This window comes from Aptenodytes forsteri, unplaced genomic scaffold (assembly GCF_000699145.1).
Source record: "Aptenodytes forsteri isolate BGI_AS27 unplaced genomic scaffold, ASM69914v1 Scaffold679, whole genome shotgun sequence".
NCBI classification, from domain to species: Eukaryota; Metazoa; Chordata; class Aves; order Sphenisciformes; family Spheniscidae; genus Aptenodytes; species Aptenodytes forsteri.
Window position 1 is genome coordinate 335,368 of NW_008795924.1, and position 23,749 is coordinate 359,116.

A 23,749-nucleotide genomic window follows, 5' to 3' on the forward strand; every position below is an offset into this window, starting at 1 on the left:
AAGTTTTTCTGTTTATGTTTTCAGAGATGGTTTACAAATAGTGCCACTCAATTCCTCTAAAAACAAACAAACAAAAAACCAACCTAGTCTCTCCTTTCAGAAAAATCTTCCTTCTTGGAAAACAAGTGCTCCTCTTGGGCACAACATCATTGCTCAATCTACAGTGCCAAAGATGCATTCAGGGCAAACTGAACATATGAGATGCGTCTGACAACTGCTAGTTCTGGATCAGCATTACTAAAAACCATGGCTGAAGGAGAGGAAATAGAACCACCCATCTGCATCACGCTCCCACACAAGTGCTGTGTTTTGTTCCCTGAAGCCAGGAACTCATTAGCAGACTGTAACAACTCCAAGTCTGCTGACACCTACATTATGGATATTGAACGTATGCATCTCAGTGGCTGAAGGTTGACTAAGCATTTCCCTCTTCTATGTCCACGGAGGCGTAGGTTGGAAACTGCTTTCTCAAGCAACACTGCAACAGTATACATAGATCACGCCCAGATTAGTGGGGCAGCTAGCCACAAAGAGGGCAGCTGGCACTACCTGAAGCCACAGAGGCAGACTAAGTTTCTGCTATCTTCCGAGCATAACTACGGAGGAACAGAAAAACAAAAACGCAATTTGTATCTGGTAAGAAATCTGAAAGAACCATTTTGCAAATCAAAGCAAGAAAGAGCATACACATCAGATGTGAAAAACGGAGCTCATTTTTGTTTACTGTTTTCTTAATCTAACCAAAAACATTCAGAGCAAAAGGATATTGGTTCTTTTTTCACTACAAATGAGAACAGCTGTGAGATACTTTATTATTTTTAGATTCAGTCTTTCTCTCCAAAAAATGAAAAACCTAGAGAATAGTTACCTTAGCAATTTTCCCCATTTCACAGATGTTTGCTTTCTCATCTTCAAACTCTGTAAAGGCTTCTTCAATCCTGGCAATGATTTCTTCATGATTAGTGCAGACATTCGGAAGTCCTTTAGGAAAGTAGAAACGTGGAATGTTTATCGACAAGGGGCTACTGCTGGTGGCTTTATTCACAGGCAGAAGAGTGCAAGGGCTAATAGCGGAGTTCAAAGGGACTGGGGATGAAGTTCCAGGTTTCTTCTCTTGTTTACTTTGAACCTGAAAATATAATGAGTAACAAATACTTTTTAACAGCATGGCATAACGAGCAGGAGAAAGTAGTCTGTGCTCCCAGTGACTAGGAAAAAATTTAAAAACACCAACAATTAAATTATAGCACAGGGATAAAAATGCATGTCTTAAGTAGCTAATTAAAAAAATTCTGCAATATCAGACATTGCAAATTTAGGAGATGTCACATCCTGCTTTTAAGTAGTTTCTGTGCATTTTATATATGTAGCTGTGGATTATGATATACTATTGAACCACAAGAGAACACACTCTGCAATTTGGCAATACCATAGAACAAGGACAATGCTATTTCTTCTCATGCTGGTCACTGTGTTGTCACTCTGCCCCATAAAAAGCAAAGCATCAAAATCTGGTCTTTAGTATTTCCCCTTAGAACTAGAACACCCACCCACACAAACGTCTTGCCTCATATATGAGCAAACTTACATTCCTAACATCAACATTTTCCATCCCTTGGGAACATAATTATTTTTGCCAAAGTATCGCTTCATAGATAAATTAAGAAAAGATTTGCAAGACTGTCTTCTAAATTTCAGGAAATCTTTTATTCCAAGTCCAACTTGAGCAGTCCAAGACCTGATTTTGTTTGAGGTACTATGTACTGGCAAAACAATTTTTACGTTAGGAATTATGAGCAGCCAGCAGTTTGTCATTGGGTACCCACATGATACAGCACGCAGGGTTAGTGCAAAATGCAAAAGGTCTGTTTACAACTCCAGTTGGAAGAGTCCTTTTGCGGGTGAAGCACCCAAAGGTTTCACTGAATCAGCACCTACATAATTTGCTGAAAAACAAGGAGAAAACTGGGAACTGAAACTAGGCCTTCTGCATGCCTGTTTGAAGGTGGTCTTTTCTCCTGTCACCTCTTTTTTCATTAGCTCTACCATCCTATCACTCCTCTCCTATCTGTAATAAACATATGGCTGACCTGGTGATCCCCACTAGAACACCTTTCTAATGGACCTCTGCAATCTTCTAGTTCTAGCTATACATCAATACTTTTCATAAAAGGCAGCATTTGTATTTAAGTACATAATGAGATCCTAAAAGAGGTAATTTTTCAGACATGGGAGGGAATATTTTTTAAACTTCGAAAAGTAGTTACAGTATAAGCAGCAGAATTCAGATGCTGGAATGCCAAGGGATGAATTCCCTACTCTCCCATGAATACACACTTTCTTGGGAAAAGGTGATACGCTTGCCTATTGCACAATGGTTCGAATGCAAGAGTTATTATTAATGTAACAACATATGTGATAAGAGGCTAATAAGGCAATAGTCAAGTAAATACAGCTGCAACTTTCAGTTTGTTTATTCTAACTATTTCAAAACAAAATGGGTTCAGGATAAAGTAGCCAAGTCTGAGTTCAGTAAATACAGAAGAATGTATATGATGAACTGACTAAACTCTTCGCCTTATTATTTTCCAGAAACTTAGAGCTTTTTTCTTAGCACATACTGAATACCCCAACTTGCCATTGGTTTGCTCTCAGGAAGGTGAAGAAGTGAGAATTGTAAAAGCTTCCTTAAGCCCTGTTTTTTCTGCATTTTAGAATACTTTATAACCCATTCTTCAGAGACCTGTAAAATGAGATATGGAAGGATTTTCCTCCTCTTCACTCCTCCACTTCTCTGCTCTTTCTTTAAATGGGGAGGACCTCTTCCTTCTTCCAAATGCTGTCCCATTTCAGAAGCAGGAACACATGTGTTTGCACATACACACCAGCCCAAGCATACTTTTGTACTGTAACTGCTCTGTACAGGACACAAATGAACCCAAGCTCCAGGTTAATAAGTTCTCTTCTCCCACATCTTGCAACACACGAACAGCTGAAGATCACTTTCAGCCTTCGGGTTTTCTGAGTGTATCAATACTAGTATTCAGAGTCAGTATGGTACTCAATATAGCTCTCAACCTTTGGAGAACAAGCCTGATTACCACCATCTGTTCTTCCTCTCTTCCTTGACTTTTCCTACTCTCCCACATACTGCACATCTTTGTGTCTGATCCTGAATGATGCTGGAGCTCAAAGTGGGCCAGGAAAGAGGCTCAAAGGGTCTGAGGCCTAAAATGTTACTGGGGCTGAAGAGGGCTGGAGGACAGAGTAAGCATCAGCCCTGGCTACTCCGTCCCACAGTATGGCAATGCAGGTAGGGGACCTGAAATAGTGGCACGGGTTAAGCTGGGGAGGGAAGTTGGTCACTCACTTTAGGAGCTTACTGGGTTAATAGAAGACAACCCTTCTCCTGGTTTCCTTTTTCTCTTACTCGGTAGAGTAACAAAAGCAAAACCCAGACAGGCTGAACGTGTCTGGGAAAGGAGCACATGGCTCCAGAGCGGCCACTGCTGCACGTTAGAGGTAGATGAGGATCCACCCCCCTGCCATGGCTGCCTGCTTCAGAAAGGAAGGCTAAGCAAGAGGGGTGAATGGAGCTCCCTGAGACAGGCCTTCTCAAGAAACCTTCAACTGATTGGGAAATAGCGGGTTAGTGAATTAGACCTTTGTGCATAAGTCAAGCTAGTAATTTGGCTTGGAGGAATCCTCATGCACATCACCGCTTCTGCTTCTACAATCTGCCTTCCACCCTATCTGCCCTGCCTCGCTAGTGACTTTCCCAGCCACGACTCAGCTCTACTCAGTAGTTTTCACTTTCTGGATTCCAGCAGTGGGGAAATCCCTGCTAGTCTCTCACAGCACCATATTCATACAAACAATGCAAAGCTGGAACAGACAATGAGGTGCCAACTCCAGCCATTTGACTTCTATAATAGGACTTAACATCGGTTTGTCTTGAAGACCCACTTCTCAAACAGGTTTATTGCTCATTAATCTCTTTGATGCATGCATGCACTCCTAGCTGTCAGGACCGTGAAGAACTAGAAGAAATGACTCAAATTTAACAAAAGGGTCCACAAACCAAAAGGAAGCAAACCAACATATTGTTCTCTCAAAGGACACTGACTCTTCACTTTAACAATATATCCCCTTCCCTTACAGTACAAGAGAATGATAAAATTAGATTTTTTTTTTTTCTTGGAAGGCAAAGAGGCATCCCCAAAGTAGACCACAACAACAGCACGAAGCAAACCAACATATTGTTCTCTCAAAGGACACTGACTCTTCACTTTAACAATATATCCCCTTCCCTTACAGTACAAGAGAATGATAAAATTAGATTTTTTTTTTTTCTTGGAAGGCAAAGAGGCATCCCCAAAGTAGACCACCACAACAGCACTGTGCCATTTTCCTCCTCTTCTGCATACCACATACATCCTGATATGGCACAAGACTTGAGCTGATCATCCTTTAACACAACTCATCCACTTTACCCTGGCCTCCAACTTCTGAAAAGCAGAGCAACTCATGTTTCTCCAGGTACTGCCAAAGTCAGCAATGCTTGGTACCAGCTCACATAAGCCACAAGTCAGGACCCCAGAATCTACATTAATTTCCTGATCCACAACCACAACACAAGCCAGACAGTTAGACATCTATAGGAGAAATACAGGGAATGCTGCTAAGCTTCAAAGTACGGAGCCAGTTCAGACACAGGTTTGCAGCTGACCTTCCCAGTAAGACTGAATCACTAACTCCTGCTCAGTCCAAGGCAAACAAGGTGGAAGCATTGCTCATGGATGGCTTCTTTTCAGAAGGTTCTACTTTAGGAATAGAAATAAAATTTTCATGTAAGAAATGAGCTGTCTACAACAACACAAAGAGAAAACAACAAGCAGCAACTAGCTCGTGAGGACCCTGTTCCCTAGAACAATCTTGCAAGTTAATACTCTGGGATGGATATAACCGGATGTCAACCGCTATGGAGACAGCAGGGAGTTAATTACAACTATTAGTGAAAAAATAAAGTAAGTGATATGAGGCAAATTCTGTGGGAATTCCTTGAGAAAAAAAACAGTTTCTTATTGCAAAAAGTTAACCTTAAATGCTGTTTGCTTAGTGGAACAGATTTCTCCAACAGGTACATGCATTTTCAGAAAGGACAACTAAGAAAGGAAACTACAAATACTATAATAAATCTTTTAGCTTTGTTACCAATAGCTAATAGAATTTTTTTTTTTTGCTAAAGAGGAAGGTGAGATTAAAGCCCATTTTTAAATACTACTCTATAGCATAGTGTAATTTACCTTAACTAAAATCTGTCTATCCACTCTATCACCTTTTGGCAGTCATACAATTTATTTATGGACAGACCAAAATAGTGACATCTGCATTATAAATAAACCAGACAGAACCACAGCCTCATTGTAGCTACACAAACAAAGCAGAGAGACTAAACCTCTGCCATCCAGGCCTGTCTCTCAGGCACTTGCCAGTCCCAGCAGAAAACCCCATGGAAGGAAGTAGTATCACATCAAGTGCTCAAATACTTTCTACTCCTTCCTCCTGGCCCCAATCTCCAACAGGAGCCTAGATAATAAATTTACCAGTTTCTTGTTTTTTTCCAAATGGGATTCTGTAATCCTCTTTTCTAGGGTACAGTGACTCAGCCTGGTTTCTCGCAGTCCACAGTGCTGACTTAATGTCTCCTTCCATTTTTTACAGTTCCTGTCTTACTGAAGTCTGATGGTAACTGGACACAAGCCATCCTCAAAATTCATCAGTTCTCCAGAGCTGATTTGTATCTTTCGCCCAAGACTTTCTCTTCCTTTCCTTCCCTGAAGGCCTTTCCCATCATTGTATCTTTCTGCTGCCTCTTTTTTACCCATCTTGAAGGGGAGTAAGAACAGCAAAGGTTCATCTGCACATGGCTCCCAACAGCACAAAGGAGAGGCTATGAGAAAATGCATTTCTGGAGAGAATCTTTTCTATTATAAATCGTAAACTCACCAGCAGAAACAAAGTCCAATCACAGCAAAACACAAATGAAAACAAACTCTATCTAAGCAACACAGGATCACAAAAGGATTTAGGTGGGAAGGGACACAGGGCTAACTCTAAGGCTAGATCAAGTTCCTCATGGCCTTATCCAGTTGTGTTTTGAAAACACAGTCTTCGCATGCCTCCACTGACAAATATGCCTATAGATCTTACACATGCCCTTCCTGCAACTGATACACTTCAGCCCACACTCCAAGTGCTTCCCTGAAAACTCCATGGAGAAAACAACCAGTGTGCATCCAAATTAATTTGGACAGAAGGACAACAGTGGGCATAAACCCCCACTCCTCACAGTACCCCCACTGCAATTCTCATCTCTCCTGATTTGCAGATGACACTTACCTAGGGGGAAAGCTGGCGTGATGAAAGGCAGCACCTCAGGTGTGAGACACCTTGACAAACTGTTCAACTACTTCCATGAGAAAAGGTGCCAAGTTCTCCACCTGTGCACAGCAACCCCAAGCATCAGTTCAGGCTGGGAATCCACTGGCTGAGCAACAGCCCTGCTGAAAAGGATATGGGGGAAATGGTGTGCATCAGGCTGAACATGAGCCTGCAGCGCTGGCTAATTACAAATAAGGCAAATGATGTACTAGACTGCACTAGAAGCAGGGCCAGGAGAACATGGGAAGTTATTATCTCCTCCGCCTGACACTAGTGAGGCTGCATCTGGATTACTGTGACCAATTTTGGGTCTTCACTTCAAAAGGGATGGGGAGAGACCAGACAGAGATCTACAGAAGGCAAATCAGATAGCCGGGGTCAGGAGCACGTGGCAGAAGAGACTGAGGGGCTGGGCCTGTTTAGCCAGGCAAAGAGGAAGCTAAGGGATGAGCTAATCACAGCTTACGGCTATTTGAAGCACAGTTACAGAGATGGTGGAGCCAAACTCTGTAGTGGTACATGGGATAAAAGGGGCAACAGCCATAAACTGCAGCTTGGGAGGGTTAGGCTGGACAGTAGGAGGATGAATTTAACTGAGGGTAGTACAGCCTGCAAGAGGTCACCAGAAGGGCATGGGAAGAATCCTTATCCTTGGGGAGTCTTCAAGACTTGGAGAAAGACAGCTCTGATGTGAATTAGTGTTAGGAACAGTCTTCCTACAAGTGAGATGTTGGATTAGAGACCTCCCTACCTCCCTTCCTACCAACACTGCTATGGGAAGGTCTCTGATCCTTCCATAAAAAGTCCTGCAAAAGATGAGCACAAGAACTGAAATTTACAGCTTTTAAGAGAAATATGGGTTTTACAAAAAACCTTCTCCTCCCTTGCCTTTCTGGCCAACATCTACATGTTCCACAAACTACCTATCACTCATCTCTCTGTCCCTATCGCTTTCCCTCATTACCTTTCCTCCTGCTAGCACTTTTTCTGTACTTAGTGAGTCCAGTTCCCTCTACTCTCAGGTCATCTCACACTAACACACCCATGCCACAACGTATAGCCCCCTGAGGCACAAAAATTAACATCTCACTGCTGCCAAGTGGGAGAACTTCAATCTCTGTCCTCCACTCCCAAATGTACATTGTCACTGAGTACCAAGTGCCAGCTCCAGAGCTTGCCAGACCCCTCTGTGAACCGATTTAACCCACTTGGAAAGGCAGAAAACGGACTTAGCTTTGTTGCTGGATGATATTCTACCGTGTTATGAGTTAAGCCAGCTCACAGAAAGGCCCGTGAGGCCCAGTACAAGAGAGTAATGACATGGTAAGGAGGTAGCAAGAGGGAACAAGTACTGGAAGAAAGAAAAGAGGAAGTAAGACCATCTTTTTTCAGCTGCAGTTGCCCACTGCATTAGTTCACTTGCCTTAGACCTGCAGCCCCAGAGCAGTTATTCTTGACGTATTTAGCAGTGAAGGTTGCTGCTCCTACTTCAGACCAGGCAGAGGGCTCATCTACCAAAGGCTTGTCAATTTCTCCAGTTGGTCTATCTCTCCCTGCAAACCGTACCCTGATTATGTCCTCAGATGATCAGACTAACTCTGGAGAGTAAAGTTAGCTGTGCTGCATGGTTCTTGTTAGTCTCTTCTGAATTGTTCGTGGGCCCCGCCCAAGCTATTACTACACATCATTACTTCATGCAATTCTCCTCTAGGGAGTGAAAAAACATGTTCCAGAGATTAACCTCCTATACGTACTTTAACCTGTCACCAGAAATCATGAAAACAAAACGCACTACAATATACTCTGGAGTGATTTTAATAGCTGTTTCTTAGGAAACAGCTGCACCGCTCATAATTTCAACTTTTTAACTTCCTCACTGGGTCACTGATTATTTAAATATAGATGAAGCTCAAGATGGGCTGATTTCAGCATATTGTGACCCCCTGTAAATTTGGGGTGGCTACATGCCCATTTGGTGTCCTAGCATAAATTACTCCAATCTTTTGCCAGTTGTCCCAGAAAGCGAGTACAGCAGCTGGGATTTACCAAGAAATATAGCCATGGTACAATTTCCATTTCTTTGGCTACATCTCCATGATCTTAAGGGTCTTTTCCAACCTAAATGATTTATGATTCTAGTATCTCCTTCAGCCACAGCCCAGAGACAGGAGGAAACAGCACAAAGAAGCACCTTATGATGGTAAAAATCACAAATGCAAAAGCCTGGTAGGCTGGTCTGTGCACAAATTTGTACAGTAGAGAGCACAACCCACTAAATACAGCAGAACGTTGTGGTTGTTCCACATGCAACAAGAAACATTCAGAGCAATCACATACAGAAATAGGGTTTTTCTTACAAAAAACACAGAAAAGATTTAACAGTCTTACACTACCTCTCCCTATTAAATCACTGCCCTTGCTGTTAATTTTTTCCCCTTGTTTACAAAGACATTTTAACTCTGCAATCTAAGCCTGGAAGGTTTATTTTTAAACCTGCTGATATCTAGCTGCAAATAACTTTCTGCAAATAGACATGCCTAGAGGGGACACAGTTTGATTCTCTGATCCAATAAAAAATACAAAGCAATAGAAAAAGAAAAAGAAACGCCAAGCATTCAAACCTGGGCCTGCTGGAATGACTTCAGCCTCCTCTTGAATCGAGATGGAAGAACAAAATCACAGCCCTTCGCAAGGAAAGCTAGCTCCCCTCCTAAGTCTGGGTCCCTCCGCAGAGAAAAAGAAACGCAGCATTCAAACCTGGGCCTGCTGGAATGACTTCAGCCTCCTCTTGAATCGAGATGGAAGAACAAAATCACAGCCCTTCGCAAGGAAAGCTAGCTCCCCTCCTAAGTCTGGGTCCCTCCGCAGAGAACTCTCCTTGATCATCATCCTGGTCAGCTCCTAAGCAGATATTGCCCTTTCCAGAAGGGGCACAGGGACTCTGTAGGAGACCACGTCAAGACCAGTACGTTGCTTTCTTGGTTTTGATTTTTACAGGCAAAAAATGGCAAATGGCTTCAACATACTATGTCTTCTCTCTCTTCACAAGGACAACATCTAGAGATTTTAACTTACTCCTGAAGCCAGACCTCTCTTTTTTAACTGATATTCAAAGTATCTTTCAGTACCACCAGGATCTTCTGCCTTCTTGTAATACTTTAATTGAGAAACATGATCTACAACAGAATCTATTTCCCTGCTGGCTACATGACAGACAATCTGTCCTTGGCTTGTAATAGGCCAGGGGTAATACGGGAAAGGAAGCACCCACCACCACTACCAAGAGTGCTAAAATTAGATGCACTGCAGAAGTGGCTAAATATACCATCTTCCCCAATAGTTCTTACTTTATGTGCTTTAGTGCCGAAACCTGAGGTACAAACTTGCATCAGACTCAGCTAAAGCTAAACCACATGCTCTCAGCCAAGGCCCATGCGCGTATGATGGTAGTGGTTTGAGGTCCCTGCTTCTGAGGTGATGAAGCAGAAGATCAGCATTAGTTCCCACACTAGACCAAAGGCTGTAATTTTCAAAAAACATCAATTTTTCCTTCTTGCTTGGAAAAAGCAAATCATCTAGTTTCTTTCACACCAAGCAAGCACATAAGGATGATCTTGGATAATGAGCTCAGGCATTCTAAAGCAGTTCTTAAGAAATCCGTTTCATAAAGACACCAAAATGCATCATTCTTTTTATTCACTTTTCCCATAACTCTCACAAAGCAAAGGCAAAGCAATTCTCAGTGGACAATAGTCTATTCTTTCTCTGCGCGACCTTGAGCAAGTATACTTCAAACTCTTGCTCAGACTTTGTCTAGGCTTGTTAAAAGTGTGTTCTCCCTCTCCTGTCATGACAACGGTGCTGAACAAAGGCCTAAATCCAGTTCTTACTCCACAAGATGAACAAACACTTAGTCCCATGGCCTGCTTTCCCTACTTGACTTTAGAAGTCCTAGCTACTTTGCCAGATTACATTGTAAGCTTAGTAACACAGAACAACATCCACTTTCTAGCTAGTAGAACTTGCTTTTAACAAGATACTGCATTTGAAATGAAAAGGTCTCACTGAGCCTCACCAACAGAAAACTTTTATTGGACCACATGTGCCTCTGATATCCTTCTCTTCCTGGTTTCCTGTAGAAGGCCCCAGGTTACTTCATATACAGCATCACTTAACATAACTGGACTACAGATACACACAGAAACAGCCTATCCAAAAGGATGCTCTTACCATCATAAAGTTGGTCTCATGCAGTTAAATAGGCTATTTACTAAAGGAGAGAGACCCCCAGCTGACATTCACAAAAGGAATTTTTTTAATGTCATCATAAATCTGTATCAAAACCCCCAAGATTATTTTCTTTGCTGTTGCTTCTCAATCATCAGGCCGTGGTCCCAGAACCTGGGCTGTGGAATCCAGTTCTTTATGAAAGATTTGAACAAGAATGTAGCATAGTTTTGGTTCCTTTGGGTCACTGTAGCTATGTCTAAACTGTGCAACCTGGGAGCTGAAAAAGCTCTGAAGTCCAGGTGTATATTCACAGCTACAAGTCCCAAGAATCACAAGGTTCATCAGCCCACTTTGCCACGTGCCCTGTGAATGAATATGAAGCCTAACACAGTGGTAGGATGAGGATGGGAATGAGAAAAGGAGCCCCAAAAAAGAAAAAGGCAGGCAGGAATGTTTTAACTGGAATTGCTACTAAGTGAAGGATACACAGATCCACATGCAAAAGTTTTGGAATAAATTTTGTTTTTCTGACTCTGACAATTTTTTCTGAACATTAAGGCAATGCCTAAAGAGCCCACTAGACTCCACTGTACTAGGAGTCCTGCACATCTCATATAGCAGCATGTCAGAAGGTAATTTATTTTAAATCATCTGTGGCAAGTGTAGTTACTTCATCTTCCATTGAACTCTCACTCTGCTTACAGACTGCCACCCCGTTTACAGACTGCAGAGGAAATGTAGTCCAAAGAACCTCTCATACCTACAGCTGCATCCAGACCAGCTACACTGTGCTTTAAAAGATGTATGCATGGAAGAGACATACTGATCTAGCAATCACTAGCTGTTTCTTAAAAAAAAAAACACCACACATTTTTCATTCACAAATCAACCAGTCATAAAAGATCCCAGAAGTTTGGGGTTTTTTGCACTGATAACCTGGGAAAATACAAGTAATCTGGAGACAAGGCTTGCTGCATCTGAATTCCAATTTTTTACAATATAGCAGGTTCCTGGTATGATACTTCCTATCCTCAAAGGATATCCTCAAGGTGGGTATAAATAAAAACAGAAATATACAGTACCATGAGAAATTGACAGCAAGAGACTCTTTTATCAACAGTTTCAAAGTCAACTGGACAAAACCCACAGCAGAAAAGTCTGGTATGAACAGCCTACAGATCAACTGAACAAACTGCAGTCAAATTTAGAAATTCCTCTTTGCTAGAAGTGACCCAGTTTAAAGCGTGAAGGTGAGAGATGACAAATCTAAAGAGGTGTCAGATTGCCTTTGTTAGCCATCAGAACACAGAAAGAATCTCACCTGTGCCTAAAGCTGGAGGCTTAGTCCCAAAAGATTTGGATGATTTAATCATCACAGGACTTAGCTGTACCCCAAAGCCTGGCTGGAAGCATTCAATGCACTCTGTATAGCTGAGAAGGGCACCAGCTTCAGCTGTTTTCAAAACAGATTAAACTTCTCCAGCAACAGTGTGACTTTTTCTTGGTTTTAGAGTCAATGAGGCTGAACAACTCAACATGTATCACTAGACTTTGTTTCACCTACCTTTAGATGTCTACTTCAAGATAAATCAACTTCACACAAGCAGAGACTGTATCTGCCTTGATTACAAAAGGTGCTCACATGCCATGAACATGTCCCTACGTGTTTGGTATTGGTTAATTGTTTAATTTCATCTGGTTTAATTTTTTTTTTTTCTGTGTCACCTTTGATTGAGATACTTTAAGATTCACTTACCATTTTCATTTATTCCAATAACTATTACCAAACAGAAAAAAAAAATAATGCCCCTTTTTACTATTTCGGTTTAGAAATAATGAATAATTGACATCTGAAAAGAGTACAATTGTGTGTATAGCTTAATTGATATATATTATCAATATCTGATCAAAACAATTTGTAATATATGTAGATGAAAGCTGATTTTCCAGAAAAAGCTTTCCATTATATTTTGGATGCATTTTGAGAAAATGTGATTATTTCATGACAAAGTTAAAGTCACTATGATGTTATAGAAGACACTTTTTACAGTTACTTGCCCCACACAAGATCCTTCATAAGCTTTTCATTAAATTTGCAAAATGAAGCTGCACACAGAATTATGAAGCAGCATTTTGAAGGGGCAGAATTACAAAGTTACCAGGTCAACTTTATATATGATTATGAAACAGTCTTAATTCCACTCAGAGCCATCTTCGGGCCACCTGTTTAAGCATGCAACATAGACATTTTGATACATAAAAGCAATGTGTGTGGCCTCAGGACAATGTTTTAGACCACAGTAAGTTAGGAACACTTCTGAGAGTCCCAGCAATACCCACCCCATCAGTCATTCAGGCGAGGCAGGATTAGATAGATGCTACCTAGAGCCAGCCCAGAGGAAATGTGGCAGCAGGAAATGGCCTCTGGATATTTGACTCAGGGCTCTGCCACCTGAGATATAATGTGGTTAGACAAGGTGGTCTGAGACCATTTCTCAACTCTGTAAACCCTCTACTCCCAGATCCACAGTCCCTGACCAGAGACAGTTGTACCACCCATTTGACCTCAGCGTGAGCAATTCCATTTACTAATCTGGCAGAAAACAAACCTAACTAAAAAATTTATCTTGTATACAAGCATCATAGTCATCATAAAGAAAGATTCAAAACCATGCAATAGGAAGTAGAGGCATGGGGGAGAGAGAAATGGGAAGCAGGACTGCTCTTTCTGGCTCACTACACCATGAGTAATCCTTTTGAGAAGAGATACCCTACAGAGGAAGGACAAAAAAGAGGCCTCTTTTGTATTAAACCCTGGTCCTGGTCTCTGCTCCCAAAATTATTCACAAACTTTATCCAAGAGCTCTTAAAATAAAACACATGAGCAGGACTTGGAGCAGAGCCCTGAACTACTCAAACTTGTTTCTGAAAACAGAATGAGTAAATTTCTTACAGACTTTTCTAGGGTACTTTCACTAGAGTACCAAGTAGTCTGCAAGTGCTAACTGAATTTAAATACTCTGTCATCCTGTACAGGTGGTAGACGAATGGCACAGAGGTTAAGGTCAAAAACATCCACCGCTGACTTTTCCAAGGACTTTGCATAAGATGACATCTTACTCAAAAGGTAGCACCCTTTACCTTCCAAAAAAACCCCCTGACACTCAGCACTTCCACAGATCAGGTCAGAGAATCCCAACAGCCCCATCTCCACCCTGTTCACTACTCACTGGTTCTAGTTTCCCTCATTTCCATCACACCTGCCAGACCACTCAGGCTTCACTCCTTATTGCCCTCCTATCTGGAGACAAAATATAGATAAATATTTGGGGTTTCTGCTAGCCTCTATACAGACAACTGAACTGTTTTCACTGAACTATTTCTTTCAAAAACAACGTATTAAAAAAAATCAGCTTAAGACAGGCACACAGAACAGGAAATTTTAAAACAAATAGTTGGAGGTTTAGAGATAAGCAATGGAAAACTGGATCTCAGAATGGGAAATGTCGGACAGTCTAAAAGTATGCAATGCTTCCTGGCCTGCCTGAAAGAAGCATGATGCGCTCATTATGTGCTCTGTAAAATTGATGGACTTCTTGAGTATTCATGCCCTAGTTTCTAAATATTTTGGTTTTGGAAATGAAGAGGCAAGTAATTCTATTGTTCTCTGTGGAGAATCATAATTGGTTTTACGATAAAGGGAAAAGTCTGTTGCTGATATAAGTTAGCACAGATTTCAACACAGATAGGCCATCAGTGCCAGCAAACAGTCTGGTCTGAAGTGGCTCTCCCTTTCCTTTTTCATTGTTTAGGATTTGAGGGATATTAAAACTGTCACAACCTTCATAAATGAAAGCTGCACTGTGTTTTCATCGATATTAGATCTCTGGGTTTTTTGTGTGTGTGCGCAACTATTTGATAACAGTTTTATGAGCGTTAAGAAAATATAACAAATACTTTACATATTATTCATTCAGGCACACATGTGCAATACTGAATCAGAATCCACATGGAGCTCCAGCCAGATCCAGAGTCATCCAGGAACATGGATGTGTTCCCTAGATGCTATACCCAGAGAGGGCCTTGTGTCCACAGCCAAGTGTGTGGCCACATCTATACTATAAATGACAGCAAACCTCAGAGTAAGTGTAGAGGCAGCAGTTCAGATGACTTTTGCCCACTCTGCTAAGGGCTAACTCCTTCTGAAGGGTACCAGCTGCATCCATGCTGCGCAGTGCTCAGCCCAGGCCCCCTCCAGCTCCTCTGGGTCCCCAAGGCAGATATTCTCTCTCATGATCTTTGGTTCTAGGCATCTACACACAGCAAGGGTTGTGCTGCTGCATGGAAGAGAAGCGCTCTTGTAGTATGCGTGCATGTTATATGTCCATAGAAGGCAGGCTGGGAGCAAACTAACATACAGGCTAGGTGGGTGACTAGGGAAACAGAAGCTGGTAAGGGACCAGACTGATAAGCTATTTGACAGTATAAATGCATCCAATTTTCAAGTATTATAGAAAAACTGCCACAAAGTCAGTGCCACACTTTATCAAACACATTTTTGTTTGAAGTTCACAAGTTGGTAAATTTTGTAAATTAATATACAAGGCAAGAATAGCTATTATAAGAGATCACTTTAGAGCTTTTAGAACTGCTTAATTCTATACTCTTCGAAGAAAAAGACTCTTTCCCTTCCTGGAGATACCAGACAAGGTTATGCTCACCATTTGCTGTAAGCAAAGATGCCCAGAGAAACATCAGAAACATATGGAGAGCCTAGTCTAAAAAGATCTCAGCACTGTCATATAGGGTCAGACACACCCCACCCACCTCCTTTCAGAATTGCACCAAATACCTGTATTTTCAGGAAAGTGGACAGTTTTGAAGACATGCACATTATGCTCTAACTGGAAGAAGCTGTGAAAGTTCACTTACAATCTGGGCACTTTTTAAGTGCCTACATGGAAGGCAGATTTTGGAAGTGAAGCCCTCCCTATATTTTCTGTGCACTTGGAAGTTTGGCACCAAGTTGTCTTGAAAATTTGGCACTTGTTATCAAATGAAAAGCATTGAGGGCTGGACAGCCAGCCTTGGCTTCCCTCTAAAGCAGGCTCCCATCAAGACTCTTTTTCCTAGGAAAACCTACTTCTCATTTGAGAGATACAAGCAATGCAGACTCCGCAATGACTTTATGCACTGGGGACAGGGAAAAGAAAATAAATCTTCCTAGATTCTGACCTTTGTTCTGTGGAGGATCTCTCTCTTTAGGAACTAGTGATGAGGCAGACAACAAAGGCTATTGGAGTCTGCTTGAAGATGGGAAAGGGAGAGGTGGAATATTCATTTCTCATTGAACTGGTGAGAGACAGTCCAATACCCGCTCCCAGGAATAAAGTAGTTAGCTGAAAAATTGTTTCTACCCTCTATTATATAGGACCCATTTAAACCACAAGCAAACAGCCTGCAGGAGCACCAGCACGAAAGGAACAAGCGCAAAGGTGAAACTGCATGTCAGGGCATATTTTGTTTGCTTAGGGGTTTTAGTTTCCTTTTTTTGTTTGCATTTAAATAAACACTACATTTCTGCCAGGTTGAGCATGTTATTCCACACTGCAGCATCCAAAGCACAATGAATCACTTAACAGATGTTTATTGTGTGGGGTTTTGCCTCCCCCCTTCCCATGTTTGTTTTACTCACTATCCCATCAAAGATTTGGTTCTCTTACCTTAATCACTTCTGGGGCCTGCTGAATTGAAGCTGGAACGGAGTCTCTGGATACAGCCCCAGCATAGCTTTTTTGCCCTGCAAGGAGGGACTGTGAAGGAGGAGTTAAAGTTTCCTGAAGAATCTGCATCACTTCCCTCTCCTTGGACAAGCTTCCCTTGCCTGTCTGGAATTCCACCAGTTCCTGGGCAAAGTCCTCAATGCTTTCCAGGATACGCAGTAAAAGGGCTTTGTCATCCTCTTCCATTTTATGACCATTGGTTTCCATGATTTTCGACAAAGGGGAAGTGGGGTCAACGGGTTTACTTTTGGGTTCAAGAGTCAGAGGTAGTACCTGCCTACCCTGCCAGCCAAACACCTGCAAACAGGCAGGTTCACTCTCCTTTAGAGAGGGTTCCCTCAAAGTACTCTCCATTTTCTGTGAGAAGCACTCTAAGTCCAGCAGCAGTTTGTCTATCTCATCATTGTCTATCTTACTGCACATCTGTTCTCCTTTGGAGACATCAGCTTGGGAACCACGCAATACAGAATCTGAAACTTGTTTTAAAGGAATAATTTTCTCAGAAGCGTGGGAGAGCTCAACATCTCCCACTCTGGAACGTTCTGCTTTAGCATTGGCAGCTAGATCTGAACAACCAGCTAGCTGGTAACTGCGCTCTAAACTCTCCCAGCCCCGCTTCTGCTCTGCCTTCTTTATTTTCCCTAACGCTCTTTCCCCATCAGACTCCTCCTCAATGTACAGAGCCTCTGTGGAAGATGTGCAGTCAGAAGGGCTTGTGGCTGATAACTGAGGTAGAGCACAAGCATCTTTCACAGCTCTCTCACTGTTCTCCTGTGGGATGCTGTGAAGGGAGTTTGAGGTAAAGCTCACAGTACTTGTTTGGATGGACTGAGAGGCGCTTGTCACCTCACACTGATCACCTGGTAGTCCAAGAGGAACTGCACTTGATGATGGCAGCTGAATAATATCTTCATACCTAGGTGGCTGCTCATCTCCAAATACTGGGGGAAAGGGAGTTTGCTGCAAACCATGAAAACAATTAACTAGTTCTGCCAAGTCACTAGCTTCCTTATGTCCTTGTGGCTTGAGCTCAAAGGGTAGCTTTTTCAGGTATGAAGAAAATCTTGTCATCAGATTCATATATATCATTTCTGAATTAGCCAGGGGATCACTGCTGTTCCCTCCACTAATGCTGTCTGCAGACTTCTTTTTGATGCAATGTTTTATTATGTCTGTGCACTTTTTCAGATCCTCTGAGCACTTGAGCAAGATGTCTAAGCACACCTTAATATCTCCACCAGAAGAACCATCTAGCTTATGTTTTTCCAAAATCTGAGTAATGAGGTTTTCTTCAGAGAAGGAATGAGGGGAGAAGGGAACCATGGGATTCATGGTGACTTCTGGAGCATCATTGCTCTCCTGCCATTTCTCCACAGGTGAGGGACTCTGCAAAAAGCCACATGGAGGGCAGTTCTCATCATTGTTGAAGTGCCCATAAATCAAGTCAAAATCAAATGATCGTCTACTGAATGATTCTGACCGAACTTTCCTTCCCTTTCTGTAGGCCACATGACTGGAAGAGTTTTTGAGCTTTTCAAAGGAGAATTCCTTTATTTTACCACTGGCAAGGTTTATCGCCTCACCAGTAATGTCTTTTAAACTGCTGGAGGCTTGCACTGAAGAGCCCTTTTTGATTCTTGGATTATTTGGGAGGATTTGGTGATAGTCCTCATTCCCAGGCAAGGCAAGTCCATTTTCAGGAACAGGAATTTTATGGTCTAGGTTGGCATCTTGGACACTGAGCTCTGCGCAGACACTGTGGTGGGCAACTATGCATGTAACTCCTTGCTTAAACACTTGGCAAGTCCCTGTGCAGTAATGCACGGTGTGCTGAAAGTGCTGGTCTATCACCACACTGCTGTAGCAGTTCACAGAAGTGACAATAAGCCTGTAGGTTGCTGCCATAGCACAGATCACGCTTGGAAGTGCGGCTTCAAAATTCACCATGAACTTAAGAGGAAAAAGTTCACCCCACACACACTTTTCACAGCCACACCAGATATAATAAAAACATTCAAATGTCAGTTGAAAACATTCAAACTACATGAGAAACTACTGCCTCGGAAAGCCCTAGTGAAGTCTGGAGTGGTATCAGCAGTACCATTACAACAATTAGTGCAACTTGCATATGGTTTAACTTAAGCCAACTTGATTCTTGTACTCCATGCAGAAAGCTTTGCTGATCAGAGATGTAGCATGAGCTGCTCCATTTCTAATGGTCCTGGTAGCTTCTCCAGCAGGTGTCAAAATTCAGCCAGTTCTTAGACAGAAGTGACAAGACAATGATTTGTCTTTTGGGTGGGTCAGTAAAGATAGACAATCAAGTAGCAGGTACAGACTAAAAATCCACAGTATGCTTGTAAGATTCCCCTCTCACACTGGTAAGGTAGGTCCCTGCAACAGGAAAAAAAGGTGAGTCATTATAATTTCCATGTATTATGCAGTCTTGTCTACTACCAAACATATGGCACCAGACTGTAACAACCAACACACAGGCTTGTACAGAATAAGAGTAGGCTGATATTTTTCCTTCACTCAGATCTACCATATAAGAGCACTGCTGAGGAGCTAGCCTATATTTATACACAGGCTGTCTGTGTGTTGCCATTTTAACAGCTCTATTTTAACCGCTCATTAATTTTTTTCAGACTTGCTTTTTTTCCTCCCCAGACTGAGCAAAACATTACCTTTAATTCCAATGGAGCAAAACATTTAGATCACGTTGTAAATTTCTGACTTTCATTTTCCAAGACTCTAAAGATAAGGCAAAGAGCAGTAGAGAAAAGCACTTTCAGGATTTCCAAGCTCTCTGGATTATAAAAAGCTGCAAACAGCCTGGAGCAAAGTAGATGAATGCCTCTGAGAATGCATGGCCTTTAGTAAAGGCCACATTGGCTTCCATTAGCCTTCCACCAAGGTCTCTGGGACCATGGCAAAATATTTTAAGGAGGAATAACTGTTTTTCATTCTCGTACAACCCATAAATAGCAGCATATTTTATTAAATAAATCTGCTGGTGTAGACATCAAGAGCAGAAAGTAACATTTGTATAACGGCTAAGGTTAAGCTTGTGAAAACTAGGAATTGAGTGTTTTACACTTAGCATAGCCATTTCCAGCTGCATTTGCTATCATCATGGTCAGAATTGCACCAGAAAAAAGAAAGGCTGCTTAACTTTGTTATGAAAAGATAGGAAGTCCCAGATTTAAGGGTCTTAAATTTTAGACATTGCTTCATCTTTCTTGAATACTTCAATAATCAAATTAAAACACCCCAATGAAATTCTAAGCACCCTCTATTCCTGTACAAATAGAAATTCATTTCATAAAACATGATTAAATCACAGCTAAGTCACACTGCAGCATGGGTTTCTTTTGTTTTCAGAGGTAAATATCTAGCACTATGTGAAAGGCCAGACATGCATCTGATGAAAGGACTGCCCTCCATGCACGTTAAATCCCACCTATCTTAGCTCATAAGCCCGTACAGATGTCTCACACAAAAGGAAAGTACCTTAGAGTTTGGTGCTGTTGTAATTAAGGACTGGGGATAGCACAAGACTACTGAACATTCACATTTTACATATTTTAAAGCCTTAATCTGAAATTGAGAAGCACTGATTGAAGAGTATTCGATGGAATTTGTTATGTGCCATGTCTGTTCATTGCAATTATGTAGAATTGCACACTGTAAAGAAATCTTCCTGATTTGTTCTTTGGATTATATAAAGCATTGAAATGATTGCATTCAAGATGAAGAACTAACTGCTCCAACTACCGTGCTGGTATCTGTAACAGGCTGCCACCTGCCTATCAAACACCGCAGGCCAAGTTGCATGTTGTACCAGAGCCAGCTTCACAGTACACTTCTGTGCCTGTCCTGCTCCCCTCTACACCCACTGGCACTGCCCCAAAGCCCCATAGGCATGGGAGGGCCTTCCAGAGGGATGATCAGAGGTATGAGGTGTGCCCCAGCCACAGCAGTGAGTCAGGGTGTGAGGGGATAAAGGGCGTAAACAGAACCATTTTTAAACCCCAGGGTGCTTATACCATCAGGCATAAACCTAGGTAATAAGACTGCACACCCTCCAGTCACTGACTCTCAGGCTTCACTATCAGGTGTGCTAAATGCTCTGCTGAATCAGAGCCACGGTTAAAAAAAAAGTACTATTGGCTCCCCAACAGCCTCATCTTATAGGACTTAATGAGCTTTGTTCAGACAGGAAAATCCATGCTTCTATGCTTCCAAAAAGTCTAATCATCCATGGACTCCCTGAGAGTGCCTTCTGTCTAACACATCCAGGGCAAGAAGTCTGCTGCTTTTCCTTTTCTAAGCCTCCATCAACTACAAACAAGCTTTCTGGCATTTTCTGAAATAAAAGTTAGATAATATTCAGAGAAAATAGAAATCTTCAGGGCAACAGATTTGATGAAGGATTAATATTGCTTCTGAAAAAGCATGGGACTTACTTTCTCAGAGTTCCTTCCTCCCTCTGTGTTATATACAGCAAGGAGAGACTGGTCTTCTTTTTACCACCAAAGAATAGTCTGGGTTTATACCTAATTTAGGAAATAGTTACATCTTGATTAAGTTATTCCTTAATTAGAGAAATAATGTATTAGACTCACTATCGTCTCCTCCTGTATGACTCCAAGGGTAATTTCCTCCCTACGAATGTACCCCTTCCACCAGGACTAAGTCAGTTTCTCCAATCCTTTAAGCCACCTTCAAACAACAAAGCTTTCAGTAGCTGTAAGATGATTCCACAACGAGTTCTTCGATGAAAAGGTCTCCCAGATTCCCAACCTAAACTGACTCTTTTTTAGTTCAACTTTGTATTTCCAGCTATACACAATAACAACGCTCTTCCCACCATCTCCACTTCATACTTCCCAAATAATTTTAGGTGCTCATGCCCTAAACCATTGCTCAGCCATGTTACAAAGTCAGCCCCTTCTGCTTTAGTATAAGGCAGGCCCTCAAGCCAGGTTTGCTGCATTCTCTATTCTCTTTCCAATTTGTCTGTATTTCTTTGGTACTATCACACCCAGGAATCAACATAATCCAGACACAAACTTTTCAAGGCTAACACAAGATTGCTACCTCCTGCCTCTGTTGTCAGCACCTTTTACTGCTATGTCAGGGAAGGAAGTAATCAATGAATCAATATAAAAACCTGATATCCTCTTCTGAACCATGAATGTCTTCTCAGTGATTATTTACCACTTGCCTTACTATCACTGTCTGTAAAAACATGCTAAGGTTATTCAAGGTGCTGGAGTACTTGATTCCAGTTATGCAAGACAAAAAAAAAAGAAAATAAGATTGTATAGGCAGCACAAATGCACATAGATGCAGAGTAGAAACTATTTTTCTCATTTCTTCACTGGCTTGACCAAGGCAGCACATGCTCAGCTTGCAGCTTTATTTTACAGTGATTCATCAAACACGATCCAGCATGTAAACCTAATCAAGACAAAACCTAGGAGAAGAGTATTCCTGTTATCAGATCTGGGAACCTGATCTCAAGTTTAGCTTGAATGGGCTTTTGTTGTGACTTTCTTTTGGTTGGTGACTAAAACCTACTATTTATGAACAGCAACAATGGAAAGACTGGATGTGTTAAGAAACATTCATACTTCGTTCTTTTCAGCCTGCCATTTCATTCCAGTTGTGACTCTAGAACAGCCCCCAGTTCAGATATACTGCAAAGATTCTGTAATTAGGACTGCTGCCATGAAACCAACTCCAACCCTGAGGATACAGGATTGGCTTCACAATATAAACTATGAATGAATAGGGTTTCTTGTGTGATCGTAGAATAATGCTTTATGTCTCTCCTATCTGCAAGATGACATGAATCACTTTCCAAAGGAAAAAATTATTGCAGATACTAGTGATATAAAAGGTTATTCTATAAGACACACAAGAAATTCTATTCATGCAAAGATTATGCTGGAGTTAAATAACTGAACAATGACAATCTGTTAAGATGGGGACTGTCAGCCAGCGCTTGACTTACTTGCAAACTGAAGTCTAGAAAGCTACGGGACAGGCCTCTACTGCCTCTGAAAATCTCAAATTAGGCAAAAATCTTCTTGAACTCCTATCTCCAGCACTAGCAAAAACATTATTAGTGATCACAAGTTAGAAACCACCATAACATAGCAGTATGGAGAAAACTAGCCCTTGCTGCACCAGCACACAGCATGGGTGTCACTGTGCAACTGTGCTTGTTCTAGTGGAAGAGGTGGTAGGATAAACTCTCAAGTTTGGTATTCTTGCAAAAGACAGACAGAAAGACAGGCAGAACAATAGTTTCGCCATTTGGACAGTCATCAATATAGTTTCAGAAGTATCATCCTAGCTATGTAATCAGATGTCAGGTCTTACCCCCTTAGAGGAGCTTGTGGTGCCAAAAAGCAGCATATAACTGTCTCCTCTTATTTAGAAGTGCTTGATTTTTATTTATAGTTTACTGAACAAAGCAGATTTGGGAGCAAACTATATTGATTATAGAAGACAAAAAGCAGGCAAACAACAAAGCAATGTTTTCCTGCAAAGCACAACTTTCAGCCAATCTTTGGTACTTTGTCAAATAATAAGAAAAAAAAAGAGTATTAATCTTCTACTCTTAAATTCTTTAATTTTAAAACACACTACAGAATGGTACCGGACCCTGAGATGTATCATTACTTTTCTTACTACCTGGTCAAGTCAGAACACGGTAAACTTTAAGAATCAAAAGCACACTCTGAGGATGGAGATCAGAATAGATGAGGTGACTCACTCGAGAGCTGTTCTGCAGCTCTGTCCTGGTTTTGGTTGGGATAGAGTTAATTTTCTTCCTAGTAGCTGGTACAGTGCTGTGTTTTGGATTTAGGATGAGAATAATTTAGTATGAGAATAATGTTGATAACACACCGATGTTTAGTTGTTGCTAGGTAATGCTTACACTAGTCAAGGACTTTTCAGCTTTCCGTGTTCTACCAACTGAGAAGGCTGGAGGTGCACAAGAAGCTGGGAGGGGGCACAGCCAGGACAGCTGACCCAAACTGGCCAAAGGGACATTCCATACCATGTGATGTCAGGCTCAGTATGTAAACTGGGGGAAAGCTGGCCGGGGGGGCCACTGCTCGGGGACTGGCTGGGCGTCGGGTGCCCAGTGAGTAGTGAGCAATTGCATTGTGCATCACTTGCTTTGTATATAATTATTATTACTAGTAGTAGTAGTAGTAGTTTTTTATTTTATTTCAGTTATTAAACTGTTTTTATCTCAACCCATGAGTTTT

At 41.6% G+C, this 23,749-nt stretch overlaps 1 protein-coding gene across 4 annotated transcripts in view; it reads right to left on the reverse strand.

Moving 5' to 3' along the window:
• Positions 1 to 23,749, reverse strand: part of PPP2R3A (protein phosphatase 2 regulatory subunit B''alpha) — a 56,299-nt gene that overhangs the window by 25,768 nt on the left and 6,782 nt on the right. The window contains exons 2-4 of one of the 4 annotated variants that reach the window (XM_009284951.2): positions 20,927 to 21,016; positions 16,398 to 18,851; positions 869 to 1,129 (exon numbers count right to left, since the gene is read on the reverse strand). In XM_009284951.2, coding sequence (XP_009283226.1) covers positions 869 to 1,129; positions 16,398 to 18,404 — 2,268 coding nt within the window. In that variant the 5' untranslated portion in view covers positions 18,405 to 18,851; positions 20,927 to 21,016. Of the gene's footprint in view, positions 1 to 868; positions 1,130 to 9,065; positions 9,155 to 9,201; positions 9,622 to 16,397; positions 18,852 to 20,926; positions 21,017 to 23,749 lie in introns of those variants that run through there. The other 3 variants (XM_009284953.1, XM_009284952.2, XM_009284954.1) reach the window with 3 other exon arrangements.